The sequence below is a fragment of the Balaenoptera borealis genome (assembly GCF_965194805.1).
Source record: "Balaenoptera borealis genome assembly, chromosome: 18".
Taxonomy (NCBI): Eukaryota; Metazoa; Chordata; class Mammalia; order Artiodactyla; family Balaenopteridae; genus Balaenoptera; species Balaenoptera borealis.
Genome location: NC_138877.1, coordinates 68,350,627 through 68,371,720, shown reverse-complemented (window position 1 = coordinate 68,371,720; position 21,094 = coordinate 68,350,627). Strand labels below are relative to the sequence as shown.

At 42.1% G+C, this 21,094-nt stretch overlaps 1 protein-coding gene across 3 annotated transcripts in view; it reads right to left on the bottom strand.

Moving 5' to 3' along the window:
- UBAC2 (UBA domain containing 2) overlaps positions 1-20,887 on the bottom strand; it is a 163,061-nt gene extending 142,174 nt beyond the window's left edge. Inside the window, exon 1 of one of the 3 annotated variants that reach the window (XM_082366147.1) lies at positions 20,428-20,887. In XM_082366147.1, the coding sequence (XP_082222273.1) occupies positions 20,428-20,458 (31 nt within the window). In that variant the 5' untranslated portion in view covers positions 20,459-20,887. The remainder of the gene's footprint in view (positions 1-20,427) is intronic. The other 2 variants (XM_082366145.1, XM_082366146.1) reach the window with 2 other exon arrangements.
- Between the last annotated feature and the right edge of the window lie 207 nt (positions 20,888-21,094).

Sequence of the window (21,094 nt, the reverse complement as noted above, 5' to 3'; positions counted from 1 at the left end):
GAGAACACTTCCCGATTCATTTTTATGAAGCCAACGTTACACTGATTCCAAAAACAAAGACATTAAAAGAAAACAAGAGACCAATATCTCAGACCAAATTGCTAATATTTTGTTGCAATATTCTCAACAAAATATTAGCAAATTGAATCCAGCTATACATAAACAGGATAATACATCACAACCAAGTGAAGTTTACACCAGGAATGCAAAGCAAATCAATCAATGTAACTCACTATACTGGTAAAGAAAAATGTACTGCACAACTCTATTCACACCCTGTACAATTATGTGCTTACTCTATGAAGCCAATTTTTGTCCATTCATGAGACAAAACTGGTCACCTACTGCTGTGTAGTTAATGACAGGTTATCCCTTTGATCTAACCTTACTCCTAATACTATCCAACATTTATTGAGCACTTAGCAAGTGCAAAGTCCCATTCACAGCACTTTATGTGCACCACCTTGTTCCTGAGGCTCCTACTCCTCAGGGCCTTTACATCTGCTACTCCCTCTGCTCCAGATGTTCTCCCCACATCCAGCCTGTCCTCATCACTCAGTCCTCACTTCAGACAGCATCTCAGAGTAGCATTCCCTCATGACTTTTCATTTATTGCAGAGCACTTTTCACTTTGTGAAATTCTTCTTTGTTTCCTTCTTTGTCTGTCTCCCTCATCAGAATGTAAACTCAGTGAAGGCAGGGTCTTGCTTGTCTTGCTCACTACTATACATTTCTATACCCAGGACAGTATCTGGCATATAGTAGTGTTTTAGTAAGTATCTGGTGAAGGAAAGGATTATATGAGGTAGACACGACCCTCTCCAAACTTATAATATGAGAAAACTGCGACTCAAAGAGTAAGTTACCTGTCTGTGATCACAAATGACTTAGCCTGGGTTCCACTTAAAATAAAATGCAAGACAAAGACTAGCCGGCAGGTAGTTTATTTTGGAATGTGGTTCCAGGGAGCAGGAGTGAAGGACACAGGGAATGAAACACAGAGAGAGAGTCAATACAAGGATTCATTATGAAGCTGGCCACCTCTATGAGTTACAGATGTTTCTGTCAAGTGCTGAGTCCCACAGGATTTTCTAAGAAGCCTTGTGAATGTATCTCAGAACCATCACCCAGGGAAGAAACAGGAAAGCATTTTTATCCATCATCCCTCAAACGTCTAGAGTGGCCACAGAAAAGAAGCCCCAAGGGAAGAACAGAGAAATAGGCTTTACCAAAGCAGACCAGGTTACACCAAACAAGAGTATAGAAATACATGGAATAAGAGGTGAGGCTGAGGACACAGGAATGCTGTTCAAGAAGAGGTGTCTGATCTAATGGCCAGGGAGTGGCAGAACAAACCCTGATAATCTGACTACAAATAAAACTGCTTCCTATGCTGCACGGCCACAGAGCTCCATGGTCCAAAGGGACTGTCACCTGCATGGTGGATTTTAAGTGAAAAACATACATAGTCACAAACAGCAATAACAGAAATCCAAGTGGTACCCTAGGTAACAAAAGTAAATGCACTTGTGAATGGAGATATAAAAAGACGGCAGTCTGGGAGGGTACAACACAGAATGGTGGGTACTTATTAAATGTTAAACTGATCAAAAGTTTAAAATATATATATAAACCCTCTGATCCAAAAAAAATCTACATCTAGGAATTTAGCCCAAAGTAATTATCACAGATATACACAAAGATTTTTGCTACAAAGATGCTCATCACTGCATTGTTTATAATAGTGAAAAAACAAGAAACATGAATGTCCAAAAGGAAAATAGATAAATTATGTTCTACCCATAAAATGGAATAATACTAAATTTTAAGAACTAGGTTGTAGAAAAATATTTCATGCTTTGGAAAGATGTTCCTAAATAGTAAGTGCAATATTTCCAGTAGCATTATTATATATTGAATAATGCTTTTTAAAAAATAGTTCATAGGGCTTCCCTGGTGGCGCAGTGGTTGAGAATCTGCCTGCCAATGCAGGGGACACGGGTTTGAGCCCTGGTCTGGGAGGATCCCACATGCCGCGGAGCAACTGGGCCCGTGAGCCACAGTTACTGAGCCTGCGCGTCTGGAGCCTGTGCTCCGCAACAAGAGAGGCCGCGATAGTGAGAGGCCCGCGCATCGCGATGAAGAGTGGCCCCCGCTTGCCGCAACTGGAGAAAGCCCTCGCACAGAAACGAAGACCCAACACAGCCATAAATAAATACATAAATAAAAATTAAAAAAAAAAAAAAAAAAAAGTTCATAAATACATGGGTTTTTTAAAAGCACCTATCAAAATATTAACAGTGGCAATCTCTGAATGATCTGTTCAAGGGAGGTTTTAACTTTTTATGAAAATAGTTTAAGAATTAGAAAAAATAATTTTGGTTTAACTAGTTACTAACTCAGTTAAAAGTTTCATTAAATCCTTATGCAGTGAGATAAGGCAAATCGCTAGCAATCTGCTGGCCCCCCTGTGAGTGGAGCCAGGAAGTGGTTCATACATGAGGAACCCAAGCAGTGATCAAATGGAAGGTTAAAAAAAGTCACTTCTTTACAATGGGTCCTTCCACTTTTGAAAATAGGGATGTAACAAATTTTGAGAACGACAGACAATGCATTAATCTAAAAATAAAAATGCAAAACATCTATGGTAAAGACAACATAAAACACCGAAGTTTAAGGTGTTTCCTTTTGGGTCATTCACCTCTTTGGTATGACCGCAGTACGAAGCCATCTCTCTGTGGCAAAGAATAGCAATCAGGCTATGGTGACTGTGTATTATCCTAAAATAATTATTACACTATATGTGGATTACTTTATGCCAAGCACTGTGCTAAAAAAAGCACTTTCTGTGTAATACCATCTCAGTGAATGCTTATAGTAAACCTGAGGCAATACTTAGTTATCTGAATGTTCTAGGTGAAAAATAGGCTAAGAAAGGTTAAATAACTGGTTCAAAGTCACAGCTAGTTAGGCTGAGATCTGGACCAGTTCTGCCTGACTCCAAAGAAAAAGTTTTTGTAATATATAACAAGGAAATCTGATATCTTTATATCATGGTCCATGGTCCAAAGGGATTTTCACTCTTACTATTTTTAGTACTTCACTTGTATCTTTTTGGTTGCTCAAAAAGTTAAACATAGAATTACCACATGACCCAACAATTCAACTCCTAGTTATATACCCAAGAGGACTGAAAACAGATATTCAAACAAAAACCTGAATATTCATCGCAGCATTATCCTAAGAGCCAAAAAGTGGAAACAACCCAAATGTCTATCAACAGATGAATAAACAAAATGTGGTATATCCATACAACGAACTATCAGTCATAAAAGGACACATGCTAGTAACACATGCTACAATATGGAAGAACCTTGAAAACATTATACTAAGCAAAAGAAGCCAGACTCAAAAGCCACATATTATGACTCCATATACATGAAATGTCCAGAATTTAAAAATCCAGAGACAGAAAGCAGATTAGTGGTTGTCAGGGGCAGGGAAGAGGAGGGAATGGTGAGGGACTGCTTAATGGGAACTGCGCTTCTTTTGGGGGTTGATAAGAATGGTCTGCAATTAGAGAGTGGTTGGTGATGACTGCACAACAATGTGAATGTGCTGTTAAGTCAATAATTGTACACTTTTAAATGGTTACAACGGTGAATTTTATGTTATGTGAATTCTACCTGAATAAAAATATGCATCTTTTAGGTACTAAAGATACTAACCACAGGTCTTGCAAAGCTTAGCCATGTGGGCTGTTACAGAAGCATCGTAGCTGAGGAGAGATGCAGGGGGTGGGGATGGGGGGGAGGAAAGGGCAGCAACCCAGAAACTCTGCCCATCCCCACAAGTCACCATGTCACAAAGTATATTCGTCAAAAACCCCGGTGTGGTTCACACCCCTGGGAGGAGAGGCTGCCATATCCTACCAGATCGGTTTTCCTATTTCTGACTACTCAACTATTCGGTAAACTTCTCAGGGGTCCCACAAGAATGGGGTGATTTGGTGTTTTATGAAGTCACTTCCTTAAACTTTTTCATCAAAAAGCGGCTAAACCAGCATGTGTAAGTCCACAAAAATGCAGAAACCCGTGCACTGCAAGGGACACCTTCTGCATCCACCTTGCTTTACTCTTCGGGCCTATGAGCTTCCTGGAAGAAAACCTGATGAAACACACCCTCAGTGACCAAGTGCCTTCTGGTGACCGTCTCCACAAAGACATCCAGAAAACTGCCTGGGAATCAAAAGGTCCCAAGTTTATTTTTGTGACAGTCAATTACGTACAATGCTCGGGAGTAAAACACTGTACGCCATCCATGAACCCGCTGCTGTTCCTAACACACCGGGGAGAATGTGAAGGCCCTGGGCGTCTGCTACACTGACCACTCCCCACCCAACAGGTGGCCCGGGGGCCTGGCCTGGGAGGGCAGCCTGTGAACGCTTGTTACTGGACCAACGCTTGTAAAACTCATCAGCAAAATGAACAGGAGAAAAGGCTAGGAAGTTTCCAGAAAAGAACCCCGAAAAAAGGCAAGAAAGAGGAAGGTTTGCCCTCTAGAGACAAGAATGTATTCTATATGTAAAATATTCAACAGTATGAATTAGGGGGAAAAAAAGAACGAGCAATAAAATTGAAAAAGGAAGTTCTAAAACAGAGCCGAACACAAAGGCTCGCGACGCCAGAGAAAAGTGTGTCAGATCTGCACGTCATCAACAGTGGCAATAGGCTCCTACACTTTAATTTTAGTCCTGCCACTATGCTGGACACTACTCGGGTTTATCCTTCTTAGGGAGATTTTATACAAACATAAAACCTTTCCTTAAGTGTAAAAAAAAAAAAAGGCAGTCATTGTTAAAAGTGCTAATTAGACGAGGAATACAATAAAATGAAATAATAATTTTAAAAGCCAAAAGAAGTAAGAAAATTATAAATGTTACACATAAATAATGATAAATTATTCAACGGTAGGAACAGCTCTGAAAAAGTGAATCAGAAAGCTTGTCTAGGGGCTTCCCTGGTGGCGCAGTGGTTGAGAGTCTGCCTGCCAATGCAGGGGACACGGGTTCGAGTCCCGGTCTGGGAGGATCCCATATGCCGTGGGGCGGCTGGGCCCGTGAGCCGCAATTGCTGAGCCTGCGCGTCTGGAGCCTGTGCTCCGCAACAAGAGAGGCCGCGATGGTGAGAGGCCCGCGCGCCACGATGAGGAGTGGCCCCCACTTGCCGCAACTAGAGAAAGCCCTCGCACAGAAACAAGGACCCAACACACCCATAAATAATAAATAAATAAATTAAAAAAAAAAAAAGTAGAGGAATTTAAAAACAAAAACTCCTAAAGAAACTCGACATTAAAAAAAAAAAAAAGAAAGAAAGCTTGTCTAGACAAGCTTGTTCTAGACCCATGCGATAAACTGTAAGAGAAAAGAAAAAAAAATTTTTAAGAGAAAATGTGTGGTTATTGGCAAAAAAAAAAAAAAAAAAAGATCTGTTGTAAATTCAAGTGCCTAAGGAGGCCAGGCAGGTAGCAGTGAAACAGGGGAGGTAGGTGGCCAAAAGCGCGTATCAGTGGATTTTTGTCACATAACAGTTCATCCCTGGTGTGCCAGACCATCATCTCAAGAGCTAAGAGGAATCTGGATTTCTGTCTGAAAGATACCAATTTTAAAATGTTGGAAGGTGACTCTCCTCCCACCCCCCTACCCTCGCCACCAACACATAGCTCAAGCAAAACACTTCTGTGTGGACTGCCAGTGTTCAAAGTCTGCCCTAGAGAATCATCACTGAGGTGAACGCCTATCAGAGCGACGCTAATTTAAGAGAAATCTGAGCCGTAAGGACCAAGGCTGGTGAAGGTGCTGCCCTAACGGTAACAGCTCCAGGACAAACCAAGGATGGTTCTATATGTTCAAAGACCCTATGAATCTTTGAATCAACCAAAGTAGATTGACAGGTAAGGATACCATACCTCTAAAGACATACACTTGAACATCTGAGAAGATAAGCAGGAGAGGGAGTTATCTGCTCAGCAGACGTTTAATGTAGACTAAACGGGTCTAGTGGGGGGAAAGACGCAAACAAAACATATATCTGCAAGATGGAGAAACCCAAGTCTGATTTTAAAGTTTGATGATCCAAGGAACCTCTTCCACTCCTGTCTGGTGGAAAAGCCTACTAAAATAGAGAACCAAGCTTAAATCCTTTCAAGTTTGGACCTGTACACGGCCTTTAGCACCTAATCCATTTGTGAGTAGAGATGCTACTAAACATCTTTAACCACTGATGCTGAGACTGGCTGGTTGGTGGGGACAAAAAACCCCACTTAAACACCATAAACACTAAAATTAATTCTAAATGGATTGAAGAATCAAATAAAAGCAATGAAAGCAAAAAGACAGCTCGACAAAATTTCAGTTCAAGATGACAGGCTCCTACACCTGTCCACTTTTCCCGCCTCCCAAAGTCATATTGAAATAAAAGAACCTTCAAAACACCAGAGAAATGCCTCCTTCCAAATAGTCCAGGGAACTAATCAGTAAATACCAAGACCTGGAGAGGAGCATGAGCAAACAGAATTACCCAACAGAATAATTTACAGTGTTTCTCAAACTGCAGTCAGTCCCATTACGGTGCCACAATTTTTGTTATATCCCAGTGTTACCTATCCTATTATTTAATATTTTTCTTTAAATCATCTTACTATGTTTTAGTTAAATAAATGTATTTTAAAGGAAACTTTATATCACTATAAGTGCAAAACGAGTGTCACTTTGTCATCAGTAGGTGGTAACTATAAAAATAAACACAGTTTACTAAATTCTAACTAATATTGTTGCTGCAGAAAGATCTGGGCCTGCCTCCTGTTCTCTATGTTACCAGAGGAAACTAGCTGCTGTTAGAGAGGTTATTTCAGACTAGCAGCTAACTGAGACTTTCTCTTTGTTACAATCAAGAGGAAAAAGAACTGAAAAGGGAATTATTATCTTAGGTTTGTTTCAATGGCCCTTAGTGTTGAGCCCACATCCTGTTTAAACCATCCCCCGTATAAATGGTGCACGTGCCTGCCGTGACAGCTGGGCCAGGCCCTTCCACAAAACCCCACCCCCAGACACACTCCTTTGCATTTTCTCATACACAACCATTCACTTGACCACCCCAGCTGAAGAAAAGGCTTTGCCCCCAAAGTAAAGTCCGAGAAATGCCCTCCAAAGAAAGTGGCGATCTACTTAGGGAGGACATTGTAAGGGTCTGAGGGCTGAGAAAGACTAGAAAAGAGCTCGGGCATCTTCAGACGCCCACAACAGATGCCAGCCTGGGTAACGTGGGACAGTGGGAGGCGGGTGATAAGAGGAAGGGCAGCTTCACTCAGAGTAAGATTTATACAAAGAGCCAAGCCCCCCTAACCTGGCCCACAGCAGGGGATTTTCACCATCTTTGCCTGTCTCCTGCTCCCCACCTCTGCACCCTATATGGAAAGCAGCCTATTCACAAGCTCTGCAAACTTGAACAGAGCCTACAGGCAGCCCTGCCAGCTGAGGTTTGGACCTCTTGGGGACAAAGACCTATCTACAAATAAAGAGGAAACCCACACCAGCTACTTACAAATCCAGTCTTTCACTATGTAGAAGAATGGTCAAGTGAGCATCCGGAAAGCTCACCCCCGTGTCCTCTGCACCAAAACGTTTACTGCAGGAGGGATGCCAGGGGAGAAAACAGAAGACTCAGAGAAGAAAATGATGCAAGGGTCAAGAAACAGCAATAATTGAGTGTGAACTTAAGTAGTGAAGAAATATTAAAAGAAATTAAGAGACTCCTTGAAGTAGCACAGGTTTTCTGACCTAGGGCTCTATCTTCTTCTATGACACCAATCACACACCTTGGTTCAACAATGAATACACAATCATAATAATGTAAATATAGCTATTGTTATGATTTTCTATATAAAATCAACCTACAGACAAAAGCATGGAAGGCTTAACTATCATTACAGAACAGGCTATAAAAACACACAACATACATAGAACACAAATTAAGAACTGAGAGACAAAAAAGTACATGTTCTTGGGCTAATTTTTCTCATTTTCACAGTGTAGTCTACTGACTGTGCCAAAAATTGATGAATCAAAAAATAAAGGGTTTTGTCCATTGTTTAAAATTATAAATGTAACCACTACAAGGGGTAACCAAACCAAAACTAAAACATGGAGAGGTTGGAAGTATGCAAATTCCTCATCTTTCATTATGTGGAATCTATAAGCAGAACCTGTAGTTGACAAATCAATAAAGGCATAAATATATCATTTAAAGCTGTAATAACAGAAGAAACAAAGAAAGAGGAACTTAAAAGTGGCTACTGCTAGTGAAGAGAATTCATATTATATCCTTATATAAATTTTTACCATATACTTATATTACTCTTATATTAATTACACACACACACACACACACACACACACACACACACACACACACAGGATTCATAAGCAAAAAACAATCTACAAGAATATTCTCCAAACTGTTCTGGGACTGAGAAGAAAGAATTTCACGTTTCACTTTCTCCTTTTCTGGGTAGCCTGAATTTGTACCAGCAGTATATATTACCTACATAATTAGAAAAATATAAGATACAAAAATATTAAATGAATATTTAACAGATCTCAGGAGGCCCAGGACTTAATAAAGAAAAGGATGAATTTGGCTAAATACAATTTATGAGCTAAATCCCTTTATTTTAATGACTTATTTAAATGAAAAACTTTATATGAGAAAAATTTCATGAATAAAATTAAAAAGCAACTGACAAGTGGTTAAAATATTCGTAACATATACCATGACAAAAGCTAGTACCCTTAAAGGACTTTTACTAATCAATTTAACAAAAACAAAACAAACACTAACACTCCAATAAAAAAAGAAAGGGCAAAGGACATAAATAGTCAAATCAGTTCAAAAATATATTAAAATGGCCAATAAATATGAAAGATGAAAATAAGTTCACTTTCCCAGGCATTCAAAGAAATGCAGGTTAAAACAATGAAATGTCATTTTTCAATCTCTCAATTGGCAATAATCATTTTAAATTATCATACTGAAGTGTCACAAGAGTTTGGTGAGAAAGATATTCTCCTAAACTGCTGAAAAGTGTAAAGTGACACATCCTTTCTGGAAGGATTTGGCAATACAGATCAAGAGCTTAAAAATTTTCCTATTCTTTGACACTATAATTCCACATTTGTGATCATTTCTTTAGGATGAAGTCAAAGATGTGATCAATAACTTAAAGACGTTCACCATAACATTGTTTAAATGGGAAAAAAACTGGAGAAAAACATTGAAATATAACACGTTGTAATCCTCAAAGTCATGATTCTGTATCTAAAAAAATGTTAGGGGAGCACAACAAAATGTTTATTTGAATGCCATGTCTGTATAAAACACGTGTGTGTGTGTGCCTGAGAGAGAAAGAATGCATAGGTAAGACTTAGCCTGTACAGAAAAAAATCTAAAAGAATGAGCACTAAAATATCAGTGATGATTATTTAGGTGGGAGAGTAATGTGTGACTATTCCTTTCTGTATTACGTATTTGTGTAATTTTTTAATTTTTTTGGCAGCAAGCATGTTTCAGTTTTGTAATAAGGCAAAACAAAAAAATGTTAAAAGTCATCTTTGAACATTATTAATAACATGGGGCAAATTCATTTAAGGTTAAATGAAAAAATCAGAATATGAAACTGTATGTAGCTCCAATTTTGCTTTTAAATCTGTTTACATACATACATATGAAAAAATTTACAGAACACCAATATGTTAAGGATGAAGTCTGGGCAGCACAGTGAAATGGAATTTTATGTTTCTTCCTTTTATTTCCCAAATTTCTATAATGAAAACCATTCCCACTAAGTCTTAGAAACAACGAGTTAATAAAAAGTTAAATTTCCTTGCTGCAGGGCCCATAAGCCTTGGAAGTACTAATTTCTATCATCAATCTTTAAAAACAACATTAGGGACATCCTGGCTTCAGAACACTTTCCAAATATTAATACTGTGCTCTTTCCACTGTATCATGCTGCATTCAAGGGACTAAGGTAACATAAGCATTGGAAAATGTCTGAGAACAGTGGCAATATAACTTATAAAAATCTTAAGAAAAATGTCTGGGAAAGAGAATCATGATTTAAATGAGGGTTAAATGATAATTTTCATTTATAATTATAATTTAAATGAGGGTTAAAACTTAAGCAATGTACAGCATGATGACCATAGGTAGGAATAATGTACACCTGAAATTGGCTAAGAGAGTAGATCTTGAATATTTTCACCACACACACACACACACACACACACACACAAAGATAACTGTGAGGTGATGGATATTTTAATTACCTTGACTGCAGTAATCATTTCACAATGTATGCAAAAGACAAAACATCACATACAACATGAATATATAAAATTTTTGTCAATTATATCTCAATAAAGCTGGAAAAAATAAACTGAACAATAAAATTGGGGGTTTAAAAATAAAACAATTTTTTAATTAAAAAATAAATGTTAAGCAGCCCTGCACAGTACCACTGTGTTCTAGAAAGCACACCTCAAAAATGCTGGAGTAAATTATTTATGAGATACTCTTTATCAGGTTGTATTTATTAAAATTCCATAGAAATGCAATTTTTAAAGTAGCTTGATTTAAGATAGGTTCTGCCTTCGTGACTAAAACTGATACTGCCACAAATTGAGAATGGAAAAAGTTGGAGAAGTTAGATAATAACTTGACTAATAAGGGAAGAGAAATATAATAATAATAATAATAAAGGAGAAAGAAAAACGTGCAAATAAAAACAACAATAGTGCATTAGCTCCTACAAAAAGATTCTAATTAGGACATAAAACATCTCTAGTAAAAGCAAAACTGGATCTTGGTTCTGCTTTAGGAAGAAAGAGGGAGACTCATGGACTGAAAGAAGGAACATGGCGGACACATGAGGAACCAGCTGCAGCAGTCACAAGGGGGGGCAATAAAAAGCAACTTGCCAGGACCCAGAATAAGTGTTCAAGGGCTGGGAAATAAGCTCCACTGCTAAGCAGAGCTGCTATATTCATCATGAGCCTACGAATACCCCAGTGGTCAAGAGAGAGAAACGTGAATAAACTTCCTTGAGTCTGAGCAGCAGCAGTGTGCGCTAGTTCAGAACCCACAATGTGGAGCCACACTAGATTCAAATTCTAGTCCTGCTCCCCACCAGCTATATGACGCTGGGAAAGTTACTTAAATGCCTGGGCCTCATCTTCCTCATCTGCAAACTGGGGAAAATAATCCTACTACCTCGTAGGGTTGTTCTGAGAATTAAAGAGTTAATATATGTAACCTGCTTAGACAGAGCCTAGTAGTGTTACATAAGTAAAGTTTCCAGTTACAGTGTTACATAAGTAAAATAATAACTCACACTTATTAGCTGTTGATTGAAAAATTATAGAGAGATAGGTAGAACTCTTGTTTACATTATGATTCTTTTTCCCAGATGTTCTTCCTAAGGCTTAGAAGTTATATTGCCATTGCTCCTAGCCATTTTCCTTAAAGAGACTAAATTCACATCATTTTAGTCTCTTTAATGTGGCATGGCACAATGGAAAGAATACAGGCTTTGGAGGTAGGCAAACCTGAGTTCAAATCCTAGCTCTTCCACATACTAGCAATGTGATTTTGGACAAATTATGTTCTGAGCCTCAACATACTCATTTGCAGAAAAAAAACAGAATAACAATACCTAGACTTACTGTGAAAATTAAATGTAATAACTTAAGTAAAGCAATCTTTTCTCCCTTAAATTGCTGGTAAAGTTATAGGTACCATTCTTTGGGGCTAGAATTTGGCAGTATCAAAATTATAAGATAATACTCATCATTTAATCTTCTTTCACTTCTAGGAATATCTGAAAATTAAGATGCTCTCAGTGCTACTACAATAGAAAAAAAAGGAGGGAGGCACCAACCTAACTGCAAGAATAGCGTACTAAGAAAATGCTTATGACAAAAGAGAAAAAAGCAGAATATGCACAGTCATTAATGATTACATTTTAAGAGCACTGCATGAAATAAAAACAAGTTACAAAACAGTATTCAAGTATTCAGGTGTGATCAATTTATTTTTAATTATTTCTTTGGGTATTCATTTTTGCAATGAAAAAAGTATGAAGATAAACACCAAGATATCAATAAATGATATTTTTATTTCTTCCTACTACTTTTCCAGACTTCAGAATGTTCTTTGGTGAACATGTATTCATTTTATAATAACAAAATCAGTTCATTTAAAATAAGAACATAAATGTATAAGGGGAAAAAGATGAAGAAAATTAACTGAAATGCTAACTGTGGTTTTTCTCTATCTTGCAAACTTTCTATAATGTGGTTAATCTTACTTTTAGACTGAAAAGAAAAACATTGTTTTTAAAAGCATCCTCCCTCAAGCTTGCCTTTCCCTAGTTAATACCTGTCTTTCCTTCTCAATCAAAATTCTTGCATAAAAAGTACTGTATTCTTCAAGAGTTTCAAAGATATACTCCCCCCAAACTTAAGAACTGTGGGAAATAGCTTATCCCCAAGAGTCAAGCATTAAAGGCAACTCTTACAGGGGTTTGGGCAACCCAGGCCTGCTGAGTTAATCCTTTACTACAACAAAGAATGAAATCACAGCAGAAATATATAAATTCTAAAGTCAACTCTAAAGAGGCCAGCCAAATGATTCTTGGCCCCCAAAACAGAAATCCAACTAAAACAAGATGGTAAAATTGCAGTTTCCACTGAGGTACCGAAATACAAGGGTTGCTGCATACCAAAGGGAGACTCCACACCAAAATGCAGATTTTACAAAGAAAGAGAACCAAAAGGAGTCCCATGACGCCGAGACTCCTCTCCGTCACATCATGAATATAAACAGTGAGTGGACGGGTGAGAGTTCTCTGCTGTGAAGAGAGGACGTTATGAGGCAGACGCGTGGAGTGAAGCACCGACGTGCCGTGCATAAAACCAGGCCCTCGTGTCAAGCCGTGCGTGGGGCTCAAAGGGCCTATTCAGTGAGATGAACACGTGACCCCTGAGAGCCGGGTACCGGGGTTTCTAGAGAGCAGCAGGAGAAGCCACGTTGATCAATGAGATAAGAATGCATGACCAGGGCAAAGAATCAGCAATTCCAGCAGAGCAGAGGTGGACCACAGGCCAGAGGCAACGGCGGGGTCATCTTTCAATCAGTCCAGCAGTGTCCTCAAGCAGGCCAAACAGGCCCTAGAAGGAGGAAACTGTAGGTGGACCTAAGTTCCTAGGAGCTATGAAAGACACCAAATAAAGCCCACCAGCATAACAATGCATCCCCCCAGGTCAGGGGAGCAGCCGGAATGGGCGCCTCCCAAGAGACTCTAAAAAGCCCACAGGACAGAGTCAGCTTTAACCACATACCAGGCTCAGAGAGCCACGTAAGAACAGTCCTAGTTCCTCACTATTCCTTCTTCCTCCCACTCCACCTCATCTAGAACCCAGTAAGGTCAGAAACAGGAAACTGGGGGGGGTCATAGGGGACACAAAAGGACAGAAGCCAACTATACCACTTTCTCTGACAGCAAGTGGTTGCCAACTGTAAATCTTAACTCGGAGAAAGAGGGAGAAAAAGTTTTACCTTTGAATGAAGGCTGAGTGCTGATTAATACACTGAACTGGATACTTTTAATTTTTAAATTGTGCCTATGTTTTGTGACTTCTACTCCCTAAGATCGTTGCCACTTGAATGCACCTTTTGTCTTTCACTTAATGAGCCATGCTCATTAAACAGCTGTTGAATCAATAACTTGAAGAGTGAATAAAAAGTCATAAGGCCTGATGCCTTCTCATAAAAGGAAAAAGCTTTCCAAGCTGAGTGCATTTTAAAGAGATGGTGAGAGACAAAAATAAAGATTTATTTTAATCATCTCCCACAAGTTATGTATTCAACACATTGAGTACATACCTAAAGAAAGACTATATCAATCGGAACATAGTTTGGTCCTTCCTGGCAGCACAACCACAGCTGCGCTGGGAAAGTGTGGAAGTGTCCATTTCAGGATGATGCTGGGGACAGAGCCTTCGGGCTCCGAGGCAGGACCCTAAAGCTGAAATGAAGGGGGGCGTTACAGACCCTGAATGACCCACCAGTCCTGGTGGCTCACCCATCTCTAGAGCGAAACGAATGTCCTCACCATAGGCTGCCACCGCTGGACCTCGCATTCATCAACCTCCCCTAACTGCACCTGACTCTGGGCTCCCTAACTAATGTTTTGGATCAAAACGAGTTTCACTCCAGGGAAAGTTCTAGCTCATTTGTGAACTTTATTTCTCACTCTGGTAAGTCTGTACTGGTTCCCACCTCAGGGCTGTGGGGCTTGAGTTAGCATGGTATCCTGGGTACTGACAGCCATCTGAGTCTTCAAAGGGATGACTCCAGCTGTGTCTCCCTGAGACCCCCAGCTGTCCATCCCAACGGTCGACTCTATTTCTACTCTCTACCTCTGGTTCACTCCGTACCTCAACAAAAATAGGTTTTGGTTTTAATAATCCACTGAAACTACTCTTCTTAAGGTAACAATAACTTAATGCCAAATCCAGTAGACCCTGAGGATGTGAAAAACTAAGTAGATGTGGTCAGGAGATATGAAGAGAAAGTCAAAGAACAAGGAATTTTAGACAGATACTAGGTGTAAAATAAATAGAATACAAGGATGTAATATACAGCACAGGGAATGTAGCCAATACTTTATAACTTTAAATGGAATGTAACCCATAAAAATATTGAATCACTATGTTATACACCTGAAACTAATATTGTAAATCAACTATACTTCAATTAAAAAAAAAAGAATTTTAGAAAGAAGTGTTCATCAAGGCCAGTGTGAGAGAACATTCCACTAAGATAAGGGCTGAGAGGCACCCATCTGATCTGTTGACAAGGAAGTCCCCGGTCACTCGTCCTCAGTGGTGTCAGGGGTGGGGGGAGCAGAAGCAGGCTGCAGAGAGCGTCAGGCCACAGCAGGTGACCCTCAAAAAACAGCTGATTAACTGCAGAGGGCTAAAGAGTGAGGGGACGGGAGAGAGCGAAAAAAGTGAAGACACAGTTCAAGAAGCTTGGTTGGGAAGAAGAAACAAAGAAACGGTCAATGGATGGAGGGGTTATGCTTCTGTAGTTTTAAGAACAGACCCCAAAGAAGGATCCAGTTAAAAATACTTAACCCTGAGTACTTACTATGGCAAAACTCTAGGAGTTTACACAGAGTAAATCTTTTAATCTTCACAAACCACCCGATAAAATAGGGAATAATATTACCTCCTTTCCACAGATGAGGGATCTGAAGTACTCTGGGGGTCCCTGAAGAGCCACAGGAAAAAGCATCAGCTTCAATGCATGGCAGGTAAAGAGACAAGGAGGGAGTGTCACTAGACAAGGCAGCAAGGAATGAGTTAAGACTAGGTGGAGAGTGGGCCTCAGTTAGAAGGGTGCCTCATCCTTTTAGATTGGAAAACAGGAACTAAGTTCACATGCCTGAAAACCCTTACTCATCACTCAAAAATCAGCTCAAACATCACCTACATTAGGAAGTCTCTAACAACTGTTCAGGTGTGGATACAAACAAGTTAGCGAGAGGACGTGCCCAGGTGATGGCCCTTATATTTAGGTTGGGTTAAGAGTGGGAACAGTCTTGACCATGACAGGGGAAGTGCACAGGGAGACAACCAAATCCAAGAAATGTAACTGAGCAATCGCGCCGAGGACTCAGCTTGGATTGGACACCACACATTAATACAAGGCTGGGGTTTTGCCGGATGAGAGAGCAGGACAGCCGAGGGTCTTGATGGGAATGCAACGCGGGTAATTAACTATGGTCTCCAGACTGGATGTGGAAGATGCCAGAAATGGGCTGTAAACTGGAGACAAGGGGATCAAGAGTCTGGTGATCAGAGTCACCATGAGAGAGTGCGAAGAAACTGCAGGAGTTTGTTTACAACGAAAGAGGACGAATCAAATTAGGTTGGGTGAAGACAGTTCTCTCCTAAAGAAACACCCACTTCTGCCTACTTTGCTGGCTCCTCTTTCTCCACCACGCAGTAAATACTGGATTGGAGTTGCTTAAAGTTCTGTCCTCAGCCTTCTAGCTCTACTCGCTGCTTCCAGCGTCCTCATTCACATCCACAGCCTAACTCCCACCTAACAGCCCATGTCCAGGCCAGCTCCCTCTCTCCAGATGGCCCCTGGGTATCTCCCACTGGGCTTCACAAGCCCCTGGACATTAAACATCTTTCCCCAGATGAGCTCCTCCCTCTCTACGCTCCCTGCCTCTGTGAACAGTAACACCACCCGTCTACCCCAAGTCACCTTCAACGCCTCTTTCTCTCCTCCAGTCCAATGAGCTTGACTGACACAGCCTACCTGCCTGCACATCTTTAGAATCCCTCTTTTCTATCCTGTCCATCCTCACTGCTACCACCTTCACTGGGGCTGTCAGCATCTCCCACTGGAGTCTACTGTTCTCTGGGCCCCTCCTGCTGGCCACCCTGTTGCCTTGACCTAAGTCTGTCCATTAGAATCTCCCCCCGATGTTTTAAAAATTCAGATTTCTGAGTCCCACGTTAGCCCTTCTGAATCTGACTCTCTGGGAATGGGACCCAGGAATCTGGACGTTCAGAAAGTTCCATAGCTGCTTCTGCGTGGCCATGCCACAGGCAGCATATGGAAAACACTGCTCACATCCGCACCAATAATCTGTCCTGCCTGCCACAGCAGCGTGAAGCCTTCCCAACTAGCGTTCTATTAGCTTTTCACCTTCTTCTGCTCCCCGGACTCTGCCCTCTGGTAGGACTCTGCCCTACCACCTGGTCCTGGCTGTGCTCCTGAACAGGGGCAGCTGTGGCCACACCTCCTCTTCTCCCTCTTCATGTTCCATCCCCAGCTCTCGACTCACCAGCCCTCTGAATGACGTCACTGCACACCTCTGTGCAGAAACTGCTCCCTTCAGCTGTAAGCAACCATCCCCTAACTCATCACCTCCTGCCTCTCGGCCAGGCCCTGCCCAGGCTCTGCCCCTCATAGAGGCTCTCTCCCCACTTGCATGCCTGACCAACTCTTACCCATCCCTCAAACATCAGCTGAGATATCGCCCACGCTGCAAGTCTTACATGCCCCTCCCCTCCCCAGCCCACGGCTGCCATAGACCCGCAGCACCCAGTACAGAAGCTGTTTCATTTCTTTTTTTAAGTTTTTCCCCACTAGACACAGAACTCCTTGAGGGTGGGATCTATACCTAGAATACAACAGACACACAATTCATGTTGGTTGAGTCCATGTTAAAGTGAATACACTGTGAAGTGAATAAGTCATGGGAACACTTACTATCAAATGTAAGAAATGATACATCTATTACTCAACACGTAATTAAGTGGTAGCATTCGTCTCTAAGCAAGGGTCTAAAATAAGGCATGAACACGATTCCTATGCACTTTTATCCAGTCATAATTACCTGACACGGCAGACAGCAATACAGTTTCATAGACATGGTCGCAAATGCCCTGCCCTTGATTTACTGCCCTGGCAGCACCAGCTTTCTTCAATACCTTGAAAATGCCCTGCTGTGCCTGTTTGAGAGTCTTTGTGCTTGTTGCTCTCTTTCTGCAAGATGCACACTTTTCAACAAAAACTGACAGGTGGGTTCCTTCACGCCATTTGTGTCACCTTCCCAAACATCTTCTCTGACCACACCTGCTAAAGCAGCATCCTTAGCATTCTTTTAGCATCCTGCTAAAGTCCTCCATAACCGCAGTCTATGCCACTACCCTCAGATTTTCTTCATGACGCTTATCACCATGTGAAAACACATAACTTACTTATTGGATGTTGGTCTCCTTCATCCTGTGTACCACTTTATCCTCTATACGTGAACAGTGTGTGGCTTATGTGGGTAGTAAACAGACACTTGTTGAATAAATAAATGAACGAGTGAGAGAGGGAGGAAAGCAAGTATAACACAAATACACTATCTACTAGTCACAGATGTGGGAAATACGTCAGTGGTAGGAAATGGCTAGGATTTTTCCCTTAAAAAGAGAACGTTATTCAGCATCCCTGGGGGCACTGCTAGGCAGATTATTCATCCTCGGGACACTTACTCAGGATCAGAACTCTGAATTACCAAAGGGCTACACAACTTATCTAAAGGAAATCACTTCCCTCTCAGTGGGGAGCATTGCAAAGAAAAATTTCAAAGCAAAGTAAATTTTCCCACCCAGACTTGCCGAAAGACCAGTCTTGGAAAATCAGTGCCTAAACACCACTGTAAGCTCTGCAAACACTGGGACCAAGATTTGTCTAATGTCACATTCCCAGCCCCTCGCAGTTTCCAAGATGCTCAAAATGTTTGTTAAATGAGCATATAAGATATGGACTTCAGGCTTCCCTGGTGGCACAGTGGTTGAGAATCTGCCTGCCAATGCAGGGGACACGGGTTCGAGCCCTGGTCTGGGAAGATCCCACATGCCACGGAGCAACTAGGCCCATGAGCCACAACTACTGAGCCTGCGTGTCTGGAGCCTGTGCTCTGCAACAAGAGAGGCCGCTATAGTGAGAGGCCCGCGCACCGCGATGAAGAGTGGCCCCCACTTGCCGCAACTAGAGAAAGCCCTTGCACAGAAACGAGGACCCAACACAGCCAAAAATAAATATAAAAAATTAATTAATTAATTAACTTTAAAAAAATGCAGTTCCTTTAAAAAAAAAAAAGACATGGACTTCTGAGGAATGGCCATTCCATCAATTCTTATGCTGTGGATACATTTATTTTAGAAAAAGGGCAAGACAGCTAAGGAGAAGCCTTTGGCCTAGGCCTCTCCCTAGGTAGCAGTTTGGCGAATTCAATACTCATCAACCATGTGCCATAGGTAATCACATATTACTACCTTCCCCAGAGTCACCCTGTATCAAATCTGAATACACTTTGAAAACATAATAGCTAATACAGCATAGTAACCAATAACAGATTTTGCTTGCCTTTTTAATTCTTTAATGTGTTTTGGTCAGCAAGGAAGGATAGGTCAAAATAATGAAAGAAAACAAACAAAATTGAAGAATTCTACCATTAATTTCATATCCACCAGTGTATGGCTCACAGATCCCAGGAAAATCACACCACCTTCTTGACTATCAGTTTCAACAGTCATGTTCTTTTTCCAAAGGGTAGTTTGGGGAAGATTAATTACCTAGTAGTTGTAACATATCTGAGGCCAATGCCTGAAAGATGCCATAAATCAAATTAAGTATGAAACAAGGGAAATCACAAATATTAAACCCACTTCAAAACCTGAGAAGTTGAGAAGTGAGGAAGATTTATAATTATGCCTGTTGCCCTGATACTAACTTACTCCCAGGCTAAGATATGTATTCTCAGAAAAAGATTCCTAACATTCACAACAGATCATTAATATTTGGAAATGTCAACTGCCTCTGTACTCAGTAAGATTAACTTCACATGGATAGAGATATGAAGTGTTAACAGTGACAAGCAATTGCAAAAATTATAGCTATTCAAACAATTCACTGTTGCTGTATCAGTGCTTAATCTCAGTGCTGTTTAGTTAATATACAGTCCACCTTATCAAAAGTCAATTAAGCCATTTCAATGAGAAAAAGAAAGTCGTTTAAAAGGCTATATATATTCCTCTGCCCTCTATCTGCTGACACTCCACAGCTGACACTCCAGTAAAATATAGCAACATCCAGCAGCAATGTCTCTGCTTTCGTGCCAAACTACTTCCAAACTTCCTTGCACTTTCAAGTACTTTAATCAGTTTTTGTTTGTCTAAAAACTCCTAAGAGAGACTGAGGAGAAAAAAAAAAAAATCTAAGTAAAACTAAGGGGTCAGCTCCTGAAGCAGAGGTTGGAATTTGCATCCGGGGGAGAGCCAGTTCGGTCCCTCTGTAGCCTAAATGAATGGAGCAAGGTGACTGGGAAGGGAGCAGGCTTCCAGCATCGCTTCCACCCGGACAGCCTCTTCTTTTTAGCTGGCAAACCTACCGCTGAGGGCAGAGGGCCGGGCCAGAAGACCAGGGCGACCCAGCCCGGCCCTAACTGCCCAGCCCACAGGCAGCAGCCCCAGGAGCATCTGAGTGTCGCACCTGGGGCTCACAGGTGGGGGGCTGGCGGCGGACTCAGTCCCCACTGACCCCTCCAGGCTGAAATGGGGGCGGTGTCCGCTGCCCCCCACGGGCAAGAACTACCAAGGCTCTGGCGCAGGGACGGCAGATCGACCCCCAAACCGCCTGCAACCCCGAGAGTCCCCGCTGCCCCCAGCCTCCTCAGGGAGGTACCCAGTGTGGTGTGTAGGGGACAGCCAGGATGGCGGCGTCCGGTACTCACAAAGCCCACTGGAACCGGTGCTGGTGAACATGGTCCCGCCGGACCCAGAGGCCCCGCGGGGGACAGGGGGAGGGGAAGCGGAGGTGGAGGGAACCCGGGGACCGCGCAGGCGCACTCCGGCCGGGCCGACGAAACGGGCAACTCGACTCCACTCCAGAGGCCGCCTGCGAACGGCGCATGCGATGCTCGTCTGCCCCCCCTTCCCTTCCGGCCCGGGAAGGGAAGTGCGTGCGAAGCGAAAGTGGTTCGCCTCTCCGGGTTTTTCTGACGGCCGCGGGAGCCTTGGAAAAGGAGTGGGATGGCGTGGGAGGAGCGGGTGTAACTCCTGGGAGCCGCACACTAGTGCTTTAGCGCCGTCACTCGCCCTGTGGAGCCACCAAAGCAGCTAATTCCTGTGGAATGCCGGCGCGGTGATGTTCCTCACGACCTCTAACCTCTCCCGGGACTGCACGCCCGGTGCGTTCCACGCATGCTCAGTCTTTCTGGGCCGTCCCGGGAGCTGGCTCCCCGGCTGACTGTGGACCGAACTGTCTCGAGTTCCGGTGCCCAGACAAGTGCAGGAGAGGCCGCTCCTCTGAGGGAAGGGGCGCCGGAGCTGGAAGACCCTCCCTGTCGCGGGGAGCGGGGCCGTCCAGCTGTCCCCCCCTCTTTTCCCATGTCGGTCCCG